Raw genomic sequence first — 27,409 nt, forward strand, 5'->3', positions numbered from 1 at the left:
ATATTCTCTCTCTCTCTCACACACACACTAGTTTTAAACCTTACAATGTCATCTACAATCTCACGCATTCACAAGCAGCAACAAGACCTTCACGAAAAATGTTCCAGTCAAACTTATTCTTAATAATATACTATTCAGTAGAACAAAGTGTTGAAACAGCCTGACTAGCTTATGCATCTTCAACTTTTTTAACACCTCATTTCGATTGACTTGTTACTCAATCATGATTAAGTATTGCCTAGACAGGGTGGATGGTCTCTAGATACAGCTGTAAATGTTAGCAGCTTAAAGCATATGATTTTATGGCCTCAAAGCTGCTTTTCCTCCTGCAGAAACCCAGACTGATGGCGTGGCCTAAGCAGACGGACCCAATTTCTGCTTTGCATGAGCGAGGAACAAAAAAAGAGCAAACCACACACCAATGCAAAGAGAAAGAGAAGATGAGAAGAGGGGGCCAAGCATCAGGTCGCTTGAAGCCTCCCAGCTGAAGCAAAGATCCGGCATGTAAAAGGAGATCACATTTCAATGAGACTGGGTCTTTTAAGTGGCTATATGGAATAATGGCTCACATATCTAGCTCTTACTACTTCTCCCCTCTTTGTGCTTGCAAAATGTCTCTAGCAGGAAAAGGTGAGCTCCTGCAAAGGTGACGGCAAATACTGCTGCTATTGCTGACAGTTCATCCCTCAAAAATACTCATACTCAGTCTCCATTTTCACATTCTTAAAATTGCTTTAAATGTCCATTGATATTTTTAAATAAGAAATGTATGTTATTTTTATTTTTTATTATTAATGTATAAGATATTTATGCATGCAAGATGGTTATAAAATGCATTTCCAATTTAAGCAAACAGCCTAGAGGAACTTTTTCATCTTATATCCTTTTAATAACGTTTTTTCAAAAAAAATTTCTCATTTGCATTTTCAGGTAGAAATGTGATTTTATCCATTTGTAGGGAAGTGAAGTGACGTCACATACGGCTAAGTATGGTGAACCATCCTCAGAATTTGTTCTCTGCATTTGACCCATCCAAAGTGCACACACACAGCAGTGCACACACACACACACACACACACACACACACACACCATGAACACATACCCGGAGCAGTGGGCAGCCATTTATGCTGCAGCACCCGGGGAGCAGTTGGGGGGTTCGGTGCCTTGATCAAGGGCACCTCAGTCGTGGCCGGCCCGAGACTCGAACCCACAACCTTAGGATTATGAGTCAGACTCTCTAACCATTAGGCCACGACTTGCCCCAATTTTTTTTTTTTTTAGTGGAAAAAAAACAAAAAAAAAAAAACCAGCGAGACATACAGAACAGCGAGACTGAATGTATTTGAAACAGCAAAATTACCAAATTTGCTAATATCATATCAATACTATCCTACAAATATTGACTTCACTGCAACTTTAGAGAAATATCCTGTACATTAATAAAAATTATTGATCATCAAAGCTTTTTTACTGTACATTAGATCAAATGACAAATCACACAAATTTATAAAGCTAGCTAAGACATACGTCTCGCTTCTGCCTGCGTTGTGCTGGAAGGTAGCAATTTTTGTCAGTTACATTTAACTGGGCCACTTAATTACCATTATTACACATGCATTTCTAATTTCAGAAAAGGTGTCTGTTTTTTTTAAACTATACTGCCTCTGCTTCTTTACTATAGTCAAAAATACTTTGTAAGAGTGTTCGAAGCAATAGCATTACTGTAAATTAAGGAGACATGTATTCTACTGCTCCCACCCAGTGTTTGGAAGTTCAGAGGGCTTATAATATTCTCTTTGCTCCACATCGCTCATTAAATGCACTGTGTGTGCGAATAAGGAGCTAACTGTTGGGGAGTACAGAGCTTCGAGAGCAAAGCCTTTTGGCTGGGACAGGGTTAACATCTCCTCCCAAGGTTGTGCTAGCTACCGCTAAAATTAACCTCCCCACAGCTGGTTCCCATTAGCGTGCAGTGACACTGGGAGCCTGTACTTAAGCCGTGCTGCGGGGGCTCTCGAATAATACTACTGTCCCCCCGCCACGGGCCAAGTTTAAACTGGCCTTGCTCCGCTTCTGCTGGCAACGCCTGTGTTTCAGAAGACGGAGGAGAAGAACACAGCGGAAAGGGGAGAGGAGGTTTACAGATGACGGCCATTATAGCTTACGCTGCATTCTCCCTCCTGAAAGTCAAAAAAGCTCAGAAACTTTGAGACAGTCTGTAAATCTGTGTGAAAATGAAAAATGTTAGGACTGTGCAGTTTGTATGCACCTTCATATGTAACTTGTTGTAAAGTAAACTGTGTTGTGTAATTATACAGGCTCAGCTACTCAGTGTCACCAAGTCATCTGGCACCTACTGTACAGAAGAAACTCATTCTGAGACAACAAATAATGGTATTTCAACCTGAGCATTTGCATGAACCAAAAAAAGAAGAGCATCTACAATTTTAAAGGAGGTTCACATTTCTGAGTCTGTGTGCTAAGTCCATAACAAAGCAAAATCTATCCATTTGGTCTGTTTGCCCTGTAGTTTGGTTTCACACTGCGCATAATTAAATCAATCAAAAAGAGGCTGAGAAGCTTGTAGAGGTTGAAAATGTATTATGGAAAACTCTTTCATTCACTGGTCATAATTATAGTGACAGAAAAGGGTAAACAAAACTCGAGAAATCACACGATCATGAAGAACATTGCTACATAATTATATAAATAACTAGTTTAAAACATTTTGTGTGTTTAGTCCAACATTTCTTTTCTTTTCTTTTTTTTTGTTGGTCAAAATAATCTTAACCGATTGCTTTTCTGCAAAACTACAACGTTGTGCTTTGGCTTAGTTTGTGGCTCACAGGTCACATTAGCAGCTCACATCTACAAGAAAATGTTACCCACAACCCATAACGCATGGCCTGTTCACTCGCAGCAGTTGAGGGGAATTCAGGGTAGTCTCACTTTCTCCTGTCAATCAAGTGCTTGAAAATGCACCTGAGACTGATCACCTGCCTGAAAATACTGTACAAAGGGGGAAACAACACCAGGCTGCTTTTTTTGTAGTTGTTTGCTTTGTTGTGCAGTCTACCATCATCACATGTCTGCATGTCAGAGGAATATAATTAGTTTCATTTTGGTTTGTAGTACGTTTTATTATTTTTAAAATACAACTCAGAGCTTATTTTACATAGTGTTGGTCTGCTAGAGGACAAGACACCTAGCAAGAAATACTATGATGACGACGACTGATTTCTGATTTAAGACAATATACTGAACATTTCCTGTGTTGACTCTGTCTCTAAGACTTTAACATGTTTACATATACTGTACGTTTTGTGCTTTTTCCAGCTGAGGTGCTATTTATTCGGGGCTTTTTGTTGTAGTCTATTAAAACTTTAGTGCAAAGGGAGAGACGTGTTTGTGCAAAAGGTTAACAATCAGTTTAATTAAGAGCAGAGGTTGGAAAGTACGCATGAACTCCTCTGGTCTGACAGCGGGGCTCTACTGGGAATTTAGTGTCATATACACTGTGAGTATGTATGTAGGGTAAGAGAAAGCAGATGAGCAGAAAGTGTGAGAAAGAGGGAAACAGGAAAAAAAAAGGAGAATAAAGAGGTTTATCAGCACGGGGGCTCTTGCAGAGTTTCCTTTTAAAAAAAGAGGAAAGGAAATGCATGCTCTAAAACTTGATTCTGGGTCATAAACCTGTCAAGTCCCATAATTTTGGGCATTATCTTCATGACTTCAGCCACTACATCTTAAAGGATGACTTTTTTATAGACAACACATCATTACCTGTGTTGCTTTGTTTCCAATGCCTATATATATATTTTTATGAATGACCAGTGCTTTGTGATTTACAGTAATTTTGAAAACATTTTTTTGCTAATATTAATTACTTTGCAACAAAATTTCAACAAAATTTCCATTTGACAAGCATACAGCATAAGATGAAAATCGTTAGCAAAAAACACTATAACTTTTTAAGCATGCATTTAACTCAAGATTTAACGCTAATCTAATTAGGAGATCCATGTGGGTGTTTTAGAAGCAGCCAGTGTGAGGTTCATTAAAGTCGTACTGGCTTTGTGTGCTGCTGGAGGTGACGGGCAAAAAGATTGGGTTACTATAAGGCTTGACCTCACCAGTGCACTCAAGCACACTCACACCCACACATCCTCGGCCCCTTGTCAGAACAGGACTACACACACACACACACACACACACACACACACACACACACACACACACACACACACACACACACACATATGTGCAACCTGTCACGCCTTTTTAAATAATTAACAGCCAAAGATTAGTCCGTCAGCCTTGGGGCCGAGAGGTCCATTGATTTCTCTGAGATGCATTTTTAATGAGCACATCTCGGCAAGCCACTGTCCGTGAAGAGAGGTTTCAGCAAAGCCGACACCACCACTAACTGGCCGAGCGTGAAGTAGAGAAACACAAACAAAAGCCTAAGTGTACCAATCACAAGTCTTAAACAAGCACAATTCCAATCCCAAATCGGAGGAGAAAGTAGAAACGGGTTAACTGGAACTTTGTTTCTCTATATGTATTACAAGCACTGTTTGTGCTAAATGCTTCTTATTTGCTATTAAGATATTGAATAGGCAATACAACAGTGCATTTATTAATATTCTCTCTAGCAGCAAAACAAGCCAAATAGGTTTGTTTTATAAATGTTGTGAGGTTATATAAAGGGCACAAATTATCGTGTTCATATCAGAGAAAAAGCAGAGCTCATATGACACTGATATGACTCACTGAGCTCCCGATGACTCAAGCCTTTATACTGATGGGAACAATGTGGAGGAGAACGCTGTCTGCTTTAACTGTTTCACAGGACATCCAGTACACAGAAAACATCTCAAATTGCTGCTCTGTGCATCAGCTAATTCATGACCAAAGCTCAATGACAGGACAAAATTTTAAAAAGAAGCGCTTTAAATCATTTATAAAATAACTAAATAACTCAATAACAATTATGGGATGATAATCAAAAAAAAAAAAGAAAAAGAAAGAAATTACTCCATTAATAAAAGAAAGAATTGCTGAAGCATTTCATTTATTCACTGTCACAAAATTATAGTTTTTATAATTACAGGTTGCCTGAAAAAAATGTTAGAGAAGATGCGTTCTAGCTGTGGTGTATATATGTGCACACCAACACACCCAGGTACAACATAACTGCCCTGTGTGTGTGTGAGTGTGTGTGTGTGTGTGTGTGTGTGTGTGTGTGTGTGTGTGTGTGTGTGTGTGTGTGTGTGTGTGTGTGCGTGCGTGCGTGCGTGTGTGTATGTGTGTGTGTTATAATACTGAAATCTGTCATTTGTCTAAAAATGACAATTCTTTTTGGCTTAAGCTTTCAAGCTTCCCTTGATTTTAGGAAGTGTTCAATTCTGTTAGGTCTAATTAGGCTTTGAATAAAAGCTGATGGATGGATGGATGGATGGATGGATGGATGGATGGATGGATGGATGGATGGATGGATGGATGGATAATAAGATAGACAGGGGTAGTAAATAGTCAGATAGAAAGGCATGCAAAAATTAAGTAATATTCAGTAGTGTAGTCTAATATTAAGAGCACAAGCTGATGTGGCACATTTTGATAACAGTAATGCATGAAACAAAGACAGATACATTGTGTAATGAGTTTATTTTCCATTTGTATGGGTTTTTGAACTATACTACACATCATCTGAATATATAAAGGAAGTGCGGATGGTGGGAGCAGTTTAGATATCATATTAAATGTCTGAAATGTAAAATGGTCACATGCTTCACTCAAGAGACGCTTCTTTCCAGGGAAGTAAAATATAACACAGTGAGTTTCATCCTTAAAATGTATAAAAGGAATCATTACAGAGCATTACAGACTACCAGGACTTTTTTCAGTGCAGACACTGATGTGTTGTGTTGGTGTTGTACTGGGAATCGAAAAGCTTCAATAAAATGTGGAATAGACTGATCAAACTCCACAAAGATTGGAGCATTAAAGGAAGCGAAAATGGGGAGAAAAAGAGAAGTAAAAGCAGAGCTAGGTTTATGTCACAAATGAGTGAACATAATCAGAAGAAGAGATTTGTTGAAATAGCGATTGTTAGAGTTATCAACCAGAGATAAAGAAACAGAGAAGGACAACAAGTTCAATGCCACAGCTTGTGGAAATAAACAGAGATTGAGAATAAAGACAGTCACTGCAGAATCACTGAAATCTGCGTTAGCGTTTCGTTTCTGTTTATGTTTTGTGGCTGAGTAATTGTAGAAATTTAGATAAATGTCAACAGATGATAGAAATATATGGCATGTTTGAAATGCTTTGGTATTACTGTAACGTGATGTGCTTGTGCTAATAATCCAAATCTGAACGCAAGTGAATTGAGAGACAAAATGATAAAAAGAGGGATTACCTTTCCTGACTCTCTCTCGAAGTCCACATACTCTCGGCTGGGCATCTGCCTTTGCTCACCATGCAGGTTGGCGGGGAAGAACTGCAGCGAGAGATTGGTGCCGGTCGCCACAAAAGCCTTTTAGAGGGAAATCAATACAAACAGGATCAGAAAAGCTCAGCCTAGGCATTAATTATGCAGCCCGCCATTTCTTTTGCACATCAGAAAGGCAGTAGAGGAGGAGGAGGAGGAGGAGAACAGCCTGGAGCCAGGGCCCGGGGAAGAAGGGAAAAGCAAGAGAGGGCAAAAGAAAGAGAGGGAGAAAAACCCAAGTCATCATTTTCCCTATTTGAAGTATTGAGTTACGCACATCTGATTCTATTTTACCAGCTCTCGCTGATGGCAAGCTGGGCTGCAGCACACTGGCTTTTAAGACTGACTATGAGATGGAAAAGACGAATGAATAAAGGAGCAAATGTCAGTTGGAAATTGAAACGAACAAAGAGAGAGAGGTTTTGAAAAATCAATAAATTGTTTTATATGCAGCCCTTCACGTACATTAACAGTGGCATGACTAATACACTGGTTTAAAATAATGGCACAGTAATTTAATAATCCCACGAGGGTACGGACGTCTAAAAAAGAAAAAAGCGTCTGTACTTAATGTCTCAAGACTTTGGATTCTGTTTTTTAATCTTTAGAACTAAAATGTGTGTCAAGTATTCATATAATATTGGTAACTAAAACATGTTTTATTTAGGATGATATAAAATGTTCTTAGATCTAAAAATGACACACAACGTAAGTGCATACATACATATATGAGTCTGTATAGTACAGAAATCAAATGCCTTGCTTTAAAATAATTTAATTTGACATATTTATATATAAATAAATACAGTATGAAACAAGTTTATAATAGATAGATTTTGTGCTTAGTTTAAAACAGTTTTGCAGACGATATCAGCCGGGTCTGTTCTTAATCTGAAAGGTCTGAATATTTAGAATAAAAAAAAAGAAAAAAATTAATGTAAACTTTGTTGTATATATTTTTACAACGACTGTAAAATCCCTTTAAACTGTATTAAAACATAGCAAACACACCACAAAACCCCACATGCACTGACTCAGGATCAGCTGATTAAGGTGACACAGTGCTGAAAACGATTCAGATAAAAAAACCTCGAAGCGTCAAAATCAAACGTCTGACTGCAAAAACTTTACACAAACTGTTCAAACCACGTGTTTACACCCAAAACTATTAAACTTCCCTTTCAGTAGGAAAACTAAATGACCTTTTCCTAATAACCAGACACGGAAAAGTAGCTTAATTGTTGTTCACTGAGAAAATGAGGAAGTGTTTGGAGTTCCGGGTGTTTATTAGCCTCGTGTTTGTGAATTAACGAACAGAAAAAAAAACTTAAAAGATTTCAATATTTCATTCCAACGCTGATTAATCTCTAGTGTATGTTTGTGAAAGGAAATAAGAATAAGAGAGATAAATACTGACTATTTCTGAGCGTCCGTCCCGACACGCGTTCTGAAAGCGGGCTTGTCTCTCCTCATGGGGTCGGTCTCGGAACCCGGTGTATTTTATCTGTCCACATATTCACAAACAACAACAACAACAACATGTTCATAAATCACACTTTTCTCCAGGAGGATAATAAACCTGTACAGCTTAAATGTGGCGACCTTCAGTACATTTCCCGACTAATAAATGATTAATAACATTATGTTGCGGCTTTGGCTTTACAAAGTACAAAATAATAATAATAATTAAAAAAAAATAATAATAATAATAATAAAACGTGTCGTGTTTTATTTCTTTCAGCTTTCTGGTGAAAAATCAGGTAAAAGATTAATAAAGATTTAAAAAAGAGTCAATGTCGGTGTTTTTTAGGGGGAAAGTGATGCGCTTTAACAAGGTGACATGAGCTGTTTGTGTGTTTGTGCTGAGAAGTTGTGTGATTTTAATCCTTTATTCACTCAACACCAAACAAGAGACTGAATAAAAACACAACAAACGCACAGACACGATGTGAAACACGTCCAGGTTTACAGAGAGATGTTTAAACGGTGTAATAAAAGTGCGACACTTTCGGCTTCGCTTTGTTATTTAGGACAGAAGTGTGAACTTGTTTCCGCACTTTGACGCAATGTATCAGTGAAGTTTTTACCTCGCACTCGCGGCTCAGCTTCCTGAAGAACTCCTCGTTTTCAAACTTGCTCCTCTGATCCGGGACCACCCGAGGCATCTTGAACGTTATGTGCTCTATTTTGCCGATTTTGATCTCTTTATTCAGTGCAAGAGAAACAGTCGCTTCGAAACTCCCCGTAAAACCCTGTTTCCTTCCGTCTTTCTCTACTTCACAGTCGATGCGCTGCTTTAATATGTGTGTTGTTTTGCGACAGGAATATTTCTATCCTTCCCTGAGCTGCTGTGCTACAGTCGGTGTCCGTCACTACTATACATTTGGCACGATTTCGTAGTCGGCTAGTGTTCTCCCTCCCCGTGCTCGCGCGCGCGCGCGTGTGTGTGTGTGTGTGTGTGTGTGTGTGTGTGTGTGTGTGTGTGTGTGTGTGTGTGTGTGTGTGTGTGTGTGAGATCACTGGCTGCTGACGACGAGGCGCGCGCTCGCTTTTACTTTATCCGTGGCGCGGCATGGCTCACAGTTACTTCCTGGCTCCTCCGAGTCCGACTTATGACTGTACACCCGAAATACTCCCCCACCCCATTCACAAGTCTCTCCACTACAGAGCTTCTGCGCGCATGCGTCAACCCCGAGGGGAAAAACTTCATGAAGCCAGTTAGGCCACGAGCCCGTGCAATTATCCTGTCATATAGGCAGGTCGTCCTACAAAAACACCTCTGCAACTGTTTACCTAGCAAACATAAATAGTAATAATACAAACTACACAGCTTCCAAGAACTCACAGGTCTATACTCCAACAGTCAACTTGCACTGTTCACATTAACGTCTATTAGGTACAGATGGCATGAATTATTGTTGGATTTTCTGCTCCTTTACATAATAATTTGTATGGTTCTAAATGCTCCCACATTTAAAATCCACATATGAAAATATAAGAAACTATGAAAGAGCACTTTAACAAGTTATAGCCTGAAATAACCCCAATCCCGTGTGAACAAAGTGATCAGACATGAAAATAAACAAATCAAATGAGAAAATCAGACAGGAATGTGTATGTGACAAAGAACACATCAGACCCTCATCATACAATAATGTGAATGTAGATTAGTCATGTGAAAAAAAAGGACATGAGAAAGAAAATGAAAAGCATTGCAGTAGACACATGTGAAACATAAATATAAACATGTGAAGCATGAATGCATGGGATTTTTGTCTTAGGGTAGAGATTATAATTTACCTTAAATGCACCTCACGTTTAAGTAGAAGGTACCACATGGCTATATTTTGCTCCATTGAAGGTGAGGTGTCTGATGGCTATCAAAACTTTTTTTTTTAGTGTCAGATTTTTCTTTAGTTCTGAAGTTTTGACTTATCCACAACTGGGGGTTCGTGGATGAGTCTGAGATGGGCCAGACACAGCTGAAAGCCTTAAGGTCCTCCCATATCAACAGATTGCATCAATTTCTGCTGGCCTTATTGGTAGTAGCTCTTAAAGTCTACATATTTTCTCAGCACTATGATCGGCTTATGATAATATTAACCAGAAAGCTATGAGAAAGAGGTTTATAGTGTGCAATGTTAGGTTGGTGTTCATATTCTACACAAAATGGTTAGCTTACATAAGACAATGTACTTCTGAATGATAGAATGTAATCTCCTTTCAATAAAAACAAAGGACATATCTTGATTTCTAAGTGTGTGCGGCGCCTCTGTAATGTTATTATATATTAATAACTAAACATGAATGATATTATTTTATTATGTACCTTACAACATCTCAGATGAGCTCCATACTGTACATATAACCTTACATATACATCATATTTGTTGCCCGTTTATAATGATCCTAAAGTGCACACTTACATGCTTACTTATACAATCTCTACACTAAAGTCTTGGACATAAACAAGAAGCTTAAAAAAATAACAATATCAATAAATGAACGTATGCCAATTTTTGTTTTTACAAACGTTCTTACAGACCAGCAGGTTCTTACTGAAGATATGGCCTCATAGTGCATGCACTTCAATTTTAGTGCATACATCTTCCCCCTCCATCTCCCTCCATCCTCAGTTTGAGATCTGGAGTGAGTAAATGTGTTAAAAGGGTGAGCTTAGTGCCAGATGGGGCGTGCAAGTGCTTTAATAGCACCACAAAACGCTCATTAATTAATGAAATATTCTGCGGTTACTGTCGGAGACCCGTTCTGACAGAGCGCTCCCAGTCAACAGCCTAGACGTCTGCTTCAATAGACTTCAGCTGAGAGTGCTTTGCCTTTGAGGACTTGCAAAAATATTATTGTTGTTTTGTATACTCTAGCAGTTTCAGAATAGTTGGAAGTGTCTTAACATGTCTGAGCTGTTGTGTATGTCTCAAACATCAGAAAGTTTCACATATTTTGATCTTTTCTGAGCTAGAATTGTCATTTGTCTGTGTGATGATTTTGGTACAAAGTGCATTTTGTTCATATTTATTAAATATTAAATCATGTCATGTGAGTAAGCTGGCAGCATCTAATTGCTCTGCTGACTAAACATGTTTTTGCTTTGCTGGTTTGTGCCTGAGCCAATTTAGTGAAATGTCTAAACATAGCATTGCAAGTCAAAGCATAGGTTCTGTGCACAGTCAAAATATGCTGACAATTAATGGCAACATATCGTCTATGATATACAGCATGAAAAAGTTCAAAATTGAATCTATATTTAATCAATTCTGACCTTAAAATGTCTACATAACTACAGTATTACCAGTCTGGAACTCGTGATCGGAGGCGTTTATCAGTTGCTTTTTCTTAAAGGGCTTGATTAAGGTCTCTTATCAAACAGGATGTCAACCTGAAGACAAAAGATATGTAGCCTATTTACTATCTAACTGATAAAAGAGAGGTGAAGAGGTAACGTCTGCTCCTAACCTACACTACTTATTAAGTTAAGCTCACAAAGCGAGGTCACTGACTGAGAACACTGTTTGGGATGATTCATGCTGTTTCTAAGGCCGCATGCCGAATCTGCTCTATCTGTAACAAAATGTATACTCAACAATAATATTAACATCAGTATGAACATTCAAAGCTATGGAAGAATGTATTGAAAAGATTGTAAACACATGACATAGTTTTCAGCTTTGGTACATAACTTATTTAAGAAATATTTATAATATAGCAGCAAGAATGATGTATGAAAAATCAGCTAAATTACAACAATTTTGAACCAAAGGTTTGCATATCATATGGGCCCCCAGGTTGTCCAGTGGCAGGATCCCATGGTCTCATCGCCACAGCCTGGTCTCGATTCCCAGGCAGCGAGCTATCCCAGCCTCTGAAGAGTTAACTTTGGGAGGGATGGGCTAGGAAGGGCATCCGGCATAAAACCTGTGCAAAATCTAATACGCGGACCACATGATCCATTGTGGCAACCCTGAAAAGAGAGCAGCCAAAGGAAGAAGAAGAAGTTTGTATATAATATGGAATATCTGTAAAAAGTGTGATGCTATAACATTTTAACATTTTAAAGTGGTGCAAGAAAAAAAGGCAACTGGTGATGGGAACTGCATTGTCTTGCATGGCTACTCAGTCTTTTCTAAACCCACAGAACAAACAGTGTAGCACAAATTGCTGAAACCCTTAATGCTGTGTATGATAGAAAGCTGTCAGGACAGACAGTGTATGACAGCTTGTTTTGTATGGGTCTGCGTAGCTGTAGAGTGGTCAGAGTTCCTATACTGACATCTGTCCATCAACGAAAGCATATACAAATACACTGTTGAACTGTCCACATGCACGTGCATTGCTTCCCTGGGGATACGATGGTACCAGGATGAGCTATATGAAGAAAGCAAACTTGTTCTGCTGGATCAAAGCATTCATGTGGATGTTACTTAGACATGTACCACCTACCTAAACATTTCTGCAGATCAAGAACACCAAGGCAACTATATTCTTTAAAGTGAGACCTTTCTGCAGGAATATTGTTTGAGGAACATGACAAAAAGCTAAAGATGTTTACTTGGCCTCCAAATTCTACAAGTCTCAGTTTGATCGAGCATTTGTGTGATGTGCTAGACAAACAAGTCCCATCCAGTGAGGCCTTACTAAGCAACTTACAGAAATTAAAGGATTTTCTTCTAACATTTTTGTGCCAGAAACCAAAGACCACCTTAGAGATCTTGAGGAGTCCATGTCTCAAAAGGAACTTGCACAATATGGTATTATAGAAGGTGTTTTTTACTGTTATGGTTTAAAGTATATTGTTATACAGTATATGGCTTATTATATATGGTATGTTGTAGCTGTAGCTAGTGGCTAGTACGCAGATGTCAAACAATGAAAAGCTAGCAGGCAGAGAAGAAAAAATCCTTTGTGTTGGTGAAAGATGGTGCGAATTCTGGTAGGGGATTATTATTTTCATATAACAGCATGTCCTGAATTGCTTTAATTTTTTACCACAGAAATCATAAGTTTAATAAATAATGAGCAATAAATTGTGCTTTTTTATTTTGTGTATACTTAAATTCAATGTTGTGTAACATCAACAAAACAAGTTCCTCTTATCACTTATGTTATAACAGTTATAAACACTCTTGTTTTCCCCCACTCTAGTGTCTCTCCCTTTTCTCTCTTGAGGTTTACTGTATGACAAGTAAAAATAAACCACATAATGTCATGTTTTCTCTCCATGTTCTCTGAAGTCTCTCTGAAACTTACAGATGTTTACAAAGCAACAACACCCAATTCACCATACATGAACAATAAATCAATCACTCTATACAGAAAGCTTCACCATATCATCAACTACATTTAACAATTTCTTTGTTAAATAACACCAAATATTTGTTTGTTTACTCTTAGCTTTGATTATGTCTACCTCGTTTTAAATCCACCATATAAGGCCCTGAAACACCAGTTAAATTCGGAGCTGTGGGATAAATACCTAAAACAAAATATTAGTGGTATATGATGATATGCTTTTTTTAAGCATCTACCAAGAAAGTGTTTCACATGAGTTCGTTAGTTCACCCTGCTAATTTAATACCCTCATGGTAGCTTTAGCTATTAGGATGTTCAAGATGCGCAGGCACAAGACTTTATTTAACAGGCAGACCATGGCCATTTTAGATGTAGTCACTATGTCTAAACGGCGTTGCCTTGTATGTCTAAAGCATAGTATTTTTGTTATGCATGCAACTTTTTATTTGTATTAATCACAGCTGAATCTCCTCGGATCTGCCCCCTTTCCCCCGCACGCCTTGTTATTCGGCACCATTGCAGCTGGACGGTGGCACGTGCTGAGTGGAGAAGAGTATCACTTTTTAGATATTATGTCATGTCTGGTCTTCCACGGAAGCGCCCAGTCCACACACAGAGAAGACTGAATGGGATCAGATGGCGAGACTTGACCCGTTTTTGGCCTCGGTGTCCGTCAGTCTGCCTTGGCCTAGGCGAAATAACAGCACGGCCAGACTCTCGCGTTTCAGGCGGGAAATCTCTATGAGCGCGCCACTCCAAGGTCACGAGGCCACGGTGTGACTGCTTGTTTATTTTGGGGTGGAAATAAAATTATATATATACATACTCATACTCAGAGGCGAGTAGGCATAATGGTTATGTCATCAGACTTGGGGGGAAAAAACAGGGCCCCCTGTAGTCTATGTCTCTCTCCCTTTATAGGCTTGTTTAATTTAGACCACATTTCTGTTCTTTAGTTTTGACACACATTATATATACTCTCTCTCTCTCTCTCTCTCTCTCTCTCTCTCTCTCTCTCTCTCTCTCTCTCTCTCTCTCTTTCTCTACCACATTATAAAATGAGAGAATGAGTGTGTGTAAGATATAGAAAGATATATAGGCTCCCCGTGACCCGAGAAGTTCGGATAAGCGGTAGAAAATAAATGAATGAATGAATGAGAGAGAGAGAGAGAGAGAGAGAGAGAGAGAGAGAGAGAGAGAGAGAGAGAGAGAGAGAGAGAGAGAGAGAGATGTTGTTCAAAATTCTTCCACCAGAGGGCGAGCGTGGACTTATATTTTTCAAGTGCCGTCTCAGTATACCAGAATACCGACCTGACTCTTCTGGACTGAATCAAATGTCTTGTCTCAGCAGTACGAGAACAGACGACTTTAATGTAGACTGCATGCAAGTTCCAATCTGTGCGTAAAAATTATGTCTCATGCTATCTGAACTATGATTTGAGCCTGATAAAGCCTGGCATTGTCATTGTGGAATATGCCAATGCCATAAGCAAAGAAAAAAATCCTTTGATGGATAACCTCATCATTCAGTATATTCAGGTAGTGAGCCTACCTCAGGTTGATGATTTGGGCACATAACGTTGCCTATCACAGACCTGACCAGCTGAAGCATCTACAGATCACAACACTGCTCCCACAAGTCATGACAGTAGGCACTAGGCATGGGTGCTTCACTTTATTTACATCTCTTCTTTTATCTGGTGTGCCCAACACTGTAGAATAGGGCATTGCTCCAGAGTCCATGTTCATGCTTCCGTAAACACTTATAAAAGGCTTTTTTCAAATAAGCCTCAATGATGTGTTTTTTTTTGTTTAATGATGTGAAGTCTCAATGAAGTGTTTTTTAAGGCTACACAATAGTATAGATCTCTTGCTTTCTCTCGCTCTTATTTTCACTATTAAACATAGCCATGATTTTGGCTGTTTGTTTTTTTTTTTTACAATTTGAATTCACCAAATGTTTGTGACCTCTGATCAAGGATCATTCAAGAATGTATTCCGACCACATTTCTTGCTCGATGTGAGAGGGAGAGAGAGAGAGAGAGAGAGAGAGAGAGAGAGAGAGAGAGAGAGAGAGAGAGAGAGAGAGAGAGAGAGATGAAAAAAATGCTGAAAAGTAAAGATGACATTAAGTCTTTCTATATAAAAGTGATTTATTTATCAATAACAAAATTTGTACTAAACATATGGGGCCAAAGACATTTCTAAAAGAAAAGAAAAAACACAGTACAGTATGTTGTTTCTATTTCTCTGAAATCACACACACACTATACATTAATACATTATGTTGCACAAGAGAGCTGAATAATTTTAATGGTTTGAAATAACTTTAATACTTAAATAAGTACACACCATAGTCCAGGTGGTCACAGATTTTTAATTTCAATAAGATGATATATTTATGCAGTATTGTATAGAAACGGCTACAAACATATCTACATAAATGATATTGTTTATATACTTGATAATACTTAGTATTAGTATTAAGTGAAATACTCTGAACTTATATTACTGTATATATCACACTTGAGAGGTGGCTATAGTTTAATACAGTAAATCTAAAAGGATAAGAGGAAGGAAAGCATGTGTGGTGCATCATTCCATCAGTGGAGAGCACAAGGAACAAATGAGGCCTTTATATCTTCAGCTGACTCAGTAGATGACCTTTGGGATAAAAGCAATAACATACAGACCATACAATGTCCTTTTTACTATATTTCTCTCTAGAGCACCCATTATGAAAGAGTCATGGTACGATAACCTTACAACCTAGTACCATGGTATTTTATATAGCACTGAATTGGTTTCCAAGTTCAACGCCATTAAATGATGTATCATTAGGTAAAACTACTAGAATTTTTAAAAAGTATCACTGTTTTCTTCACACATTCCAAATACAGCTCATACTGGATTGCTTGTATTTATGTATGTCATATTGTGTCTTTGTTTGAAATTTCAAATCCAGCCTTTCATGAAGGTGACAAAATGCATGAAACTGTGTGTGATGTAAGTGATGGGGATTGCTTGCCCAAGAAATCTGCACCCGGTTGTCTCCTAGCAACAAGCAGATGGTGGTGCTGCACTATAAATAACTGTGTGTATGTGTGTGCAAAGCAAAGTAGCTTAGAGGGACAAGGGCCATACCTAGACATTACATAAGCAAATGTATTGATGGCTATGTGTAGATAGGTGGTCTAATGTTATATAGTTTAGGATATATATATATGATTAAATGGATTAAATGCATATGCACACATATATTGCCTGATGCAGAGATTTACTTGGATGATGTCAGAAATACACAGTGACAGAGAGGATTGCATTAGTATGGATAGTGAATTGTGTATTTATGTACTAGTACACCTTTGTGTGAGCATATTGCATTATTTCTGTCATTGTAAAAAAAGAGAAAGAGAAAAAAGAAAGAAAAAAAGAAAGCAGCTATCAGACTTTATAGCCAGAAGAGGGAGAAAGATTTCATTCACCCTCTCCTTCAGATTTTTAGTCTTTCTCCACCCAGCCATCCATGCTACCCTTGTAAGCATCTCTTTACACTCACTCTCTCTCTCTCTCTCTCTCTCTCTCTCTCTCTCTCTCTCTCTCTCTCTCTCTCTCTCTCTCTCTCTGTGTGTGTGTGTGTGTGTGTGTGTGTGTGTGTGTGTGTGTGTGTGTGTGTGTGTGTGTGTAAAATATGGTTCTTCAGCATGCTCCTCTTTTTGAAAGCCTGTTCTGAGGTGGAAACAGTAAAAATGCCTGGGAGGGAGAAATATAGAAAATGCCTGCGTACTGTTCCCATGATCGTAGAGCAGTTCATTTCAACCCAGCTGGACACTCATTTGGTTGAGTATATTAGCTTTGAAAGTGAAAAAGCGATCCCAAATCCAGTCATTTCAACAGTTGCAGCCATAAATGTGCAGTTTGTAATATGTTTATAGCACCGTTTTAATTGCTATGATCTTATTAAATGTTTTATTTAATAGTTACATATTTACATATTTAAGCATTAATCAGAATGAGTTTATTATTTGTCTACTACATAATGAGATAAGTAAGATTCAAATGCAATAAAAATTTATGAAGGCTCAACTAGACAGGATAATTCTCTGTATTTCCTTTTCTCTGCACCCTGTCTTTGGCTTGGCTCCACCTCATCATTTACACAGACTATCATTCTCCTGAAGGATAAAAGGATAGAACATGGAACATACTGAATACTTCCTTTGAGATTTCTTGTGCTGCGACACACTTCCTCAAGCTCTCCACTGAGCTCTGATCAGCCACTTGTCTTTTACATCTATTGCGTTTCCAATTCTATTAGTGAAAGCTTGTGTATTTTGAGAAATACACAATATTTAAAGTATTTTCAAATTTGAGAACAAATTAATTAGTCAAAATTGTATTAGTTGACATTTCTGACTGCTAATAGGCCAAGACTTTTAGACTTTTTATGTATAGGTAGTATAGAAAGTATTCATACGTCACCCCTTAGTCTATGGGACTAAAATATTGTTTTCTATTCAATCTGCAGACATTATATCTTAACGATACATGCTCAGTTCTTCTGAGCATGTATCTCATGTATGACACGATCCCAACATTTTGAAATCTTTCATTTAAATCTCAAATGAATTAGATGAGCTAAAGATCATTGTACAGCTATTACAAAAGTCTTTTCTTTTGCCAAATGTTAATTTGGGGTGAAGGCTCTGTTTAGGCTGGGCCACTTAAAGTTAGTCATGGACCAGTTCTAAACCCAAGGAAAGCAGGTTTCAACAATAATCTGTCTATACTTTGATCAATTTTTCTTTCTCTTGACCCTGACAAGCCTCATGGTCCATGATTCTGAGAAACATCCTGACAGCTTGATGCTGCCAACACCATGCTTCACTGCAGGTGATGAGCATTACTCTCTAGCTCCATCTCTTACCATTCAGGCAGGTCAATGGGCTCAATCATGGTTTCCTAAACTGCTTATTGGTGAAAGATCCTTCTGGTAGACTGTAACATCTCCACAGAAAACACTCAGAACATTACAGTTTTTGGTCACCTTCCTGAATTTCTGGCCACCTTCCTAGCCCTTCTCCCTTTTTGCTAAATTTGTATGGACAGCCAATACAGAACCCTTTTAAGAAGCTGCTGTGCTCTTTGGGACTTTGAAAGCTCTAGATTTTTTGGTTCCTTCCCCAGATCTGTATGGTTTATATTTTCCATTCCTTTGATCTCTTGCCTGTTTTTTTTTTTTTTTGCTCTGACATGCACCAGCAGCTGTGGGGCTTTATAGATGTTTGCCTTTCCAGGTCATGTCTAATAAACTTGCTTAACACACACAAACTTTATTTAAGTTTGAAATATCTCAATGATGACTGGTTGAAACAAAACTGATTCTGGATATTGCATTACGTTTATTTTTGCACATTGATTCAAACATTTTAGAGTAGGCTCTAAAATAAGTAAATACTGTAAAGTCGAGTAGAACGGATCTGAATACAGAATGTATTATATTCTGGAGCATCTCTGACATCAGGTCACTGCAAGGGGGAGGTAGGCATTTGATAATTGATCCACATTTGTATTCTGGGCAGGTTTGATACATGTAGCCCATGATACAAGCACTTTAACAAGAAAGTAATTTCATTATTACTTAACTGAAGATCTATGTGCATTTGCGCTTTTTGTCGCACAAGAAATGTGAACCAAGTTAAGTTCTGTTTCAACACAAGCTTGACTTTTTCCCCATAGGTACACTGATCATGTGTGATAACCATTTATATGTAATAAAGAGAGATAGACAATAATCAAAACCTGACAGCTGGAGGTTTGTAGTCATGAAAACTGTGGCTTTTAATGTAAACACTACATTCGATTGGTTTTCCAGCACGAACATCCCACATGAAAGAACAACCATTCACTAAAGTAGAGGGAGAAATAAGCAGCACAGAAAGCATTCACTGGGAGAGGGTAAAAAGAAAGGCCAAAAGGAAAATTGGGGGATAGGGGCATGTGGAGAAAAGAATATCCCAAAGCGTAACTGGTATATGTTATTATACACAGAGTTTGAGTGTTTTTTTTCTTCATCTTCTTTTTCCATGAGTCAAACTAAGGCGGCAGGTGGAGGGAGGTGATATACATCATTCCAAATCTACGTGTGTCAAGTGAGAGCTGTGCTTTTCTATGCAGACCTGGAAAGGGTTTTCTTTTTTTTTTCTCTTGAATACAATTCCCCCAAAAAGAAATAATGCATAAGGAAGAGAAAGCGCATGAAGTCTGTACAGCCTAGTGCATCCACCCCTTTGGGCCTGCACACCACAAAGTGGTTGTTCAAATAAACAAAACAAAAAAGTAATAAAATAAAAACATACATATACTGTTTTCTTTTTCTGGCTAAGTACTGCAATGCAGGGCAAACAGGCAAAAGGGAATTGGTACAGTTCAACATCAACATTGGTCAGTAAGAGTGCTTCAAGAGTGAATTGCAGAAACCCTTGAAAAACATTTCTCTTTTTTTTTTTTTTTAAAAAAAGGGGGGAAAGAAGAAAAACGTTCTGTAGCTACAAAGCACAAGTAATATACTTTTAATATTACAGAATTGTCATATTTTATATTATCTTTATTATCACTGTTTATTCTTGTCAATTATTATTTTGGATTAAGTCTACGTGAAAAGAATCTAGAACCAGAGGATCTACAGCCTCCTATAAAGACACGCAGCCCGACGGCCTTTATCCTTTCGGCACCATATTGTTGGTTATGAGGGTATTTGTCCCAACCCCACCCTCCCCCCAAACCCCAGCTTACACAATGCTCTCCCTTTGTTGCGATTGTTTTTTTTTTCTTTTTTACTTTTTCTTTACTTTTTTTTTGCTATTTTTTTACCTTTTGTGGGTTTTTATTATTATTTATTTTGTTGATTTTATCTAAGTGAAGCAGGTAGCTGTTTCTTTATACAAAGGCCAAAGGGTCATGCTATGTGTGTCAGGACCTGTCAGAGGGGACTGACTCTGTTACCCAGCCTGAAGACAAACTAAATCAGGAAGTATAGGAAAAGAGTAATGAGGGAAGGCGGAATGGTGGGATTGAGGTGTGCGGGACAGGTGATCAATAAATAAATTAATAAATTAATAAAACAATAAAAAAGTAGAATTTCCTTAAACGACAGTGTTAATAAGGTTGTCATTAAAGTTTACTAGTGTTGCTAGTTTCCCAGACCCAGCGTTCTCACAAGGTTGGCACTGATATGACAATTGTAATAATCAGGAACTAGTCAAGGGGCTCAAACTCATACTCAGCATGGCCCCAGACACCAACAGCAAATTCAGCTGGCACACGCCAGTAACAGAACACACAGACTGAACAATACTCAACAAAACGAGAAAAGGAAGCGTGTACTGTAGGGTGCAGTCCTGGGGGTTCACCTTCTCCATAACATTGACCAGCTAACAGAACAAATGTTGCCATGAAAACCCAATCTATTTCAAACCCAAAGTACAGGAACACGCTACAACTGCAGTTTGGCTTTGACTGACCTTTATCCCTGGTGAGTAACTGTCTAAGCTTTTTTTGTTGTTGATGTTTTCCCCATTACCTCATAATTAGCATCCACAATAATTACGTCATCATTAGCGTAGCATTGTATACTCAGGCAAAACGTGTATCGCTCAGCCCCCCAACTGATATACAATTAATAAATATACAGACAACAAACAAAACATAAAAATATAGTAAAAGAAAGATATTTTCCAGAACAATAATAAGTTTAGTTCAAACCAAAAAAAAAAAGACACAGTGGAAAAAAAAGCAAGGTAAAATAAAACATTAAACAGCAAAGAAGAAAACAAACAAACAAACAAAAAACAAGGTCCCAACTTTGTTCTAAAACCATAAAGGCTGGGTTTCTATAAGAAATCAGTTCTGTTGGCAGCTCTTTGACAAACTAAAAACATTTTATGTATAGTATTTATATATTTATATATATATGCCTATTTTAAAATTATCATCATTATTATTTACCAACTTGCATTTTTGATAATAATCATTTTCAAAGGAATTGGCTCGAGAGAGTAAGAGTGGCCTCAGTACAAGCCGCAGCCTCGCAGGTTGTTGGCGATGATGATGTCGGTGACGGCGTCAAACACCACCTGGATGTTCCCTGTGTCCGTGGCACAGGTCATGTGACAATAGATCTCCTTATTGGGCGAGCGGTTCTTGCTCTCGAACTGTGCTTGGATGTAAGCAGCTGCGTCATCGTAAGTGTTAGGGCCTGTGGAGAAAACAGTAAGGTAAGTAGGAGAGAACAGATAGTGGAGGAGTCTGAGAAGAAGAAAACAAAACAGAAAGAGATACAAGAAAGAGGAAGCTACAGGAATGAGAAAGAAGTGCCCTTCATGACCGGTTATAGTAGCGTTCACATCTGTAATAGTGACAAATATTATTTCAATATAAAAATTATTTTGTACCCTGCAAAGGAGTGTCATGTAAACTATGCAGAAAAAGTCTCAATTAAGTAAGAGTGTAAACTGAACAGAGAGAGAGAGAGAGAGAGAGAGAGAGAGAGAGAGAGAGAGAGAGAGAGAGATGCCTGCTGTCTCCTTTCATCGTAAGAGGTTCTTCCAGAGTGACCCAGGCTCGTCCCTGTTTGCCATCAAGATCTTTATAATCTTCCTTTTATATGACTTCTTGGGCTCTCACTATCATCCCGCCTCCACCTTGTGTGTGTGGAGTTTGCATGTTCTCCCCGTGCCTCGGGGGTTTCCTCCGGGTACTCTGGTTTCTTCCCCCGGTCCAAAGACATGCATGGTAGGTTGATTGACGTCTCTGGAAAATTGTCCGTAGTGTGTGACTGTGTGAGTGAATGAGAGTGTGTGTGTGCCCTGTGATGGGTTGGCACTCCGTCCAGGGTGTATCCTGCCTTGATGCCCGATGACGCCTGAGATAGGCACAGGCTCCCCGTGACCCGAGTAGTTCGGATAAGCGGTAGAAAATGAATGAATGAATGAATGAATGAATGGCTGTAAGACAAGAATTTTGGATAAAAGCCTGTCTCCAGGAATGAGAGACTTTAAGAACAGTGCTGGATTCACAAAGGAGTCCAAGAAAGCAAAACTGGCCATGCACTCTGGGTGCAGTATAATGCAGTACATTACATTTACTTATCCATTACTACACCAAAACAGCGATGACCCTCCATGACATTGGCTCCACAAGAGCTCTGAAGATGTGCTGTAGTATCTGTCACCAAGACGTTAGCAGAAAATCCTGCAAGTTGCAGTAAGGCCTCTGTGAAGCGGATTTGTTTTCAGCACATCAAGGATTCTCCATTGGATTAAGATCTGGGAAATATGAAGGCATTTCTTTCATCTGGATCAAGGCATTGCTGAACAATTTTTGCAGTGTGGCAGGACATGTTATCCAGCTGAAAGGAAGCTGGGATTTCGCTGTATGTTCTGACACTTTTATATCAATTCTAGCATGAACTGTTTCTGCAGTTTGTGCTAGAGTAGCTCTTCTGTGGGATCAAACAGGACAGGCTAGCCGCCACTCCCCATGTGCATCAGTGAGCCTTGGTCACTCCTGACCCTGTCACCTGTTCAATAGTTTTTCTTCCTTGGGACACTTTTGGCAGGTAATAACTACTGCATACTGGGAACACCCCACAAGACCTGCTGTTTTGGAGATGCTCAAATCCTGTTGTCTAGCCATTGCCATTTGGCCCATGTCGCAGTTGCTCAGATCCTTACACTTTCCCATTTTCCTGCTCCCAACATAGAAAACTTAGAGAACAGACTTTTCAATTGGTGCATAATACTGTATATCCCAGGACTTAACAGGAGTCATTGTAATGCAATACTCAGTGTCATTCACTTCATCTCTCAATGGATTTAATGTTATGCCAGGTCAGTGTAGGATATCAAACCAAGGAGCAAAGCAAGTCATATTATTCTCAAGCCTCTTATGAAGGCTGATTAAGAAAAGCATAATTCTCATGGCAGAACCATTTCATTCATTTTTATCTAAAAATTCAGTAACATTCTGTTCGGCTTAGATTCCTAGTCACATTCATTCCATCTTTGGTGGGTGTTACGTTATCCTAGCCTGGAAAATAAACAACTAAAATATAAATAATAATAGTAATGTGGGAGCATCTGTGTGCATTCTTACCCGTGTACTCTGGGAAACAGATACTCAAGGGTGATTTCTTGATCTTTTCAGCAAACAGGTCTTTCTTGTTGAGGAAGAGAATGATGGAAGTGTCAATGAAGAATTTGTTGTTGCAGATGGAATCAAACAGCATAAGAGACTCGTGCATGCGATTCTGCATGGAAAGAACAGAATAAAAAGAGAAAGAATGCAGAACAGGTTAGCCAGAGAAAAATAGGAAAGGAAAGCTGAGTAAGGCCAAGGTACAGTAGGTGAGCTGTGGCCCTCAACGGTAGCAAGAAGGTCGAGGGAAGCAGACGCCTATACACTGTTCAGATACAAATCGTATTAATAAAACATGTTCAGTGTAATTTTCTGTGAGAGTATAAGGGTGAGACCTGGATGAAGAAAGTTAGACACAAGGCACAGTCAGGCCAACACAATACATTTCAAGTGGCACTTTATTTGTTTCATATAAATACATACACACAAATACACATCCATTGTTGAATAAATAATCAAGAGCAGTGATGGACACAACTACAGCAGATTGAGACAGACATTAAATTTACAGAGACACAGTGAGGCTGTGATCAGATATCAGGAGAATACACTACATCTAGGTGGTTTGCAAAGAATGTGTGAACAGATGGCACCATAAACCAGCACTTGGCACTAATAACTATAATAAAATGACTTCTCCATTCCTGATTCTTCCAATCATGGATGGTATTATTTAAAAGCACCATCCAACTGTCCTGTTTTATAACAAATCACATGTTGGCTAAATGTCAAATAATGGTAGTGTTAATGATGCTAGCGCTGAATGAATCAATACAAATGATGTTTCCAAGGTGTTTAAATATCTTTTACATAACGAATATGAAACAACATAAAAACACAATCCTCTTTCAACATTCTAGAACTGTATTTTTCCACTGGCAATAAGACACAATCCATCAGGTAATATGATGTCAAATGGATTATTTCTACCCAATCATGCATCAGAGCCCATGCTGACAGCAGTCTGGCCACAGCAACAGCTGTTGTAGCCCATATAAAACCACAGGAACAATCAGCTATTAGTCACTCAATGTGCACTGATTGAATTACCCACAAATCTCTTTACGTGGCCAAAAACTTCATGTCCCATAAGTCTCTGGACCAACACGCCATCATTTCCTTTTCACCTTGGCCATGCAATGGCCATGCATCATTGGCCATGCATCATTCACCTAACCAGCAGGACAAAGCTAGAAAGGCTGGCTTTAAGGCCATGCTCATTAAGCATCTTTACACATGCGACAGAGAGAAAATAAACAAGAGAAACAGCGATCTGGGAGAGGGTCTGTGACAACATGAAAAGGCTCTCACTTTGGATGTATTTGGGATGGTGGAGAGTTTGTTTTGTGTTTGCTAAAAGATACATAATCACCTTCCAGCTGAGATGCTGAGAGATCACTGATTCAGAATGCAGTGCTCATCTGTCACCATGCTGATGTTTACACACACACACACACACACACACACACACACACACACACACACACACACACACACACACACACACACACACTTATGTGTACTTGATCAGCAGCAGGAGATACTTGCGTCATTGCCGGCAGAACGCCCGATCATGAAACATCTCACTAAAGACTGCTCCCTTAATCGGGGGAAAATATCTGAACTCTAGTTAAAAGCTTTGCAAGTTAAAAAGCACAATTTCACCCCACTGTAGTACTTTATGCACCAAATTTGGTTACTTAGAAACACAGCAGTGCAACTACCCTGATATGTGCTGCCATTTTGGTTATAGAGTTTCTTGAACGAGGAACAAATGACTACTAAAGGCTTACAAATGGCTTACAGTCGAGTTCCATAAGGTGACCCAGTGATGATACTCTCAGTGGTGCTGTATAATCAAGGAGTAATGGGAAATTTAGGACACCTAACATCTATGGTAAATATAGCTCCGAGGCCATCCATAAGTGAAACAGCTACCTAGCTTGACACACATCCACGAGGATAATAGGTACAGAAGTCCTACATGTGCTGAGTGGCTTTTGATCCGGTATTCCACTTTCTCAAAGCAGTCCCTATTAGGGAAATGAAAGAAGGAATACTACAATATAGCTACAGCTATAGCTATCTATAGCTACAACAGCACTTTTCATCAGAAATAAATCCTGATATACCCAATCCCATATTCTTAATGACACCTTCTCACCATTACAAATAATCACCTGCACTTCCTGCTTTATTTGGCCAGCTTGTCCATATTAAAAATATTTTCTGTTTCCCAGTGAAATTCTCTTTCTCTTGGACAAACAATCAGTGCACCCTTTGTAACAAGCGATGGCCCAGATTTGGAAGGGGGGCATTAAAAAGGAGAGATTGATTGGAGGCTTTCAGTACGCTAAATTACAGACAAGGGCCAAAATTAACAACAAACAACCTGAGGCGTATTAGCTGAGCCATTCTGACACTATGATTAAACTGTACAGAATGACACATGGCCAATGCATTGACTGCTTTGGATGCATAAGCTTAAAGCACAATAACACCAGACAATTAAAAAAATGACACAAGTGGTGTGATAAATCCTGATCAATCTTCAGTTTCTGTTAAAGTCTGTGATCTGCTGAATAAATCAATGTGTAAACACAATTTTAACTATGTACATCATGAGCAAATGAATGTTTTTTTCAGTCCCAAAGTAGAAATAAAACCTTCTACTTCTACTAAACTAGCGTTTAGAAATTGAAAGCAATAATACAATAAACCAACAAAACAGTTATAGTGTAAACTGATATAGTGTAACCATAACCATTTGACACGTTTTTTTATTTACTTACTAATGTGAGACGGCACGATTTCTACAATAGAGATGCTCAAGGCCTCATTTGTTGGGTCAAACATCCAATTTCAAGTATTGACAATATATAAAAATGTTACCAATGGTATTGTAAAGAAAGTAATATATATGCAGTACAGCAATAATGCCCATTTAAGGCAAACAATGCTACAAGGAGCTTTGTGTTTGAAAAATAGCCAAAGAAAAAATATATCAAGACAGCAATATTTTACTGAAGATATGTCCATGTTTTACTTTGTTAATTTGTATACTTATGGAGATCATTTTAAAATGAAATATCAATGACTATGGGGGCAGAAAAGACAACATTTCCTGAATAAAGATAGCCGGGTATTTAAATTGATTTAAGTTCTCTTCTTTGTGCCAGCTTGTTTAAACATTTAATAAACATCATGTGAGAAAATGAAATGTGAGAATTCATAACACACTGACTGAATCAGTAGGTGTGTCTATCTTTAAATGGAGCTTAACCCCTTATTTATGACTGTAGAGGAAGGTCTTTGGTTAACTTTCATTCTGTTGTCCACCACTGGAGAGCTAGACATACAGTAGAGAATAAAACGAAGGTGTATAACTGATCTGAGAACAGGCGTGCAGCTCAATAAAGACCACAGAAACGCAGATTGTTGGCGATGATGACATCAGTGACAGCGTCGAAGACAAACTGGATATTGTTGGTGTCGGTGGCACAGGTGATGTGTGCATACACCTCCTTATTGAAGGACTTGTTCTTGCTTTCATACTGCGACTGGATGTAAGACACTGCTTCCAAGAACGTGTTCGGCCCTGAAGTGCAATACAAAGCAGGAAGCGAAGACAAAGGAAGGGTGTAGGAGCACAGAATGAAATGATGGAGAAGACACAGAGAGGAAGAAGGATTGCAGCACAGAGCAAAGAGGAAGAAGTTTGGACATATACAGATATGAAAGAGTAGCACAAATGCAGTGCAGGGGGAAAAAAAGGATGTAATGAGATCTCAGACTGATGTAGAACACACAGTGATCATGTGATGGGGCTAAAAGCCTGACATTGTGATTGACATTGTGGTGTATGATGCAATATGGTAGTACACTGAAGCTGTGGCAAGGTAAACAGGTA

At 38.6% G+C, this 27,409-nt stretch overlaps 2 protein-coding genes across 7 annotated transcripts in view; both read right to left on the reverse strand.

The window, feature by feature from the left end:
• Positions 1 to 8,970, reverse strand: part of cbfb (core-binding factor subunit beta) — a 37,643-nt gene extending 28,673 nt beyond the window's left edge. For 2 of the 4 annotated variants that reach the window (XM_027161539.2, XM_027161542.2), the window contains exons 1-3: positions 8,583 to 8,970; positions 7,913 to 7,999; positions 6,424 to 6,540 (exon numbers count right to left, since the gene is read on the reverse strand). In XM_027161539.2, coding sequence (XP_027017340.1) covers positions 6,424 to 6,540; positions 7,913 to 7,999; positions 8,583 to 8,660 — 282 coding nt within the window. In that variant the 5' untranslated portion in view covers positions 8,661 to 8,970. The remainder of the gene's footprint in view (positions 1 to 6,423; positions 6,541 to 7,912; positions 8,000 to 8,582) is intronic. The other 2 variants (XM_027161540.2, XM_027161538.2) reach the window with 2 other exon arrangements.
• A 10,148-nt stretch (positions 8,971 to 19,118) lies between these two features.
• The window catches only part of gnao1a (guanine nucleotide binding protein (G protein), alpha activating activity polypeptide O, a), a 72,002-nt gene continuing 63,711 nt past the window's right edge, over positions 19,119 to 27,409 (reverse strand). Inside the window, exons 7-8 of one of the 3 annotated variants that reach the window (XM_027161957.2) lie at positions 23,458 to 23,611; positions 19,119 to 21,559 (exon numbers count right to left, since the gene is read on the reverse strand). In XM_027161957.2, the coding sequence (XP_027017758.1) occupies positions 21,372 to 21,559; positions 23,458 to 23,611 (342 nt within the window). In that variant the 3' untranslated portion in view covers positions 19,119 to 21,371. Of the gene's footprint in view, positions 21,560 to 23,457; positions 23,612 to 23,879; positions 27,098 to 27,409 lie in introns of those variants that run through there. The other 2 variants (XM_027161960.2, XM_027161959.2) reach the window with 2 other exon arrangements.

Source organism: Tachysurus fulvidraco, chromosome 13 (genome assembly GCF_022655615.1).
Source record: "Tachysurus fulvidraco isolate hzauxx_2018 chromosome 13, HZAU_PFXX_2.0, whole genome shotgun sequence".
Taxonomy (NCBI): Eukaryota; Metazoa; Chordata; class Actinopteri; order Siluriformes; family Bagridae; genus Tachysurus; species Tachysurus fulvidraco.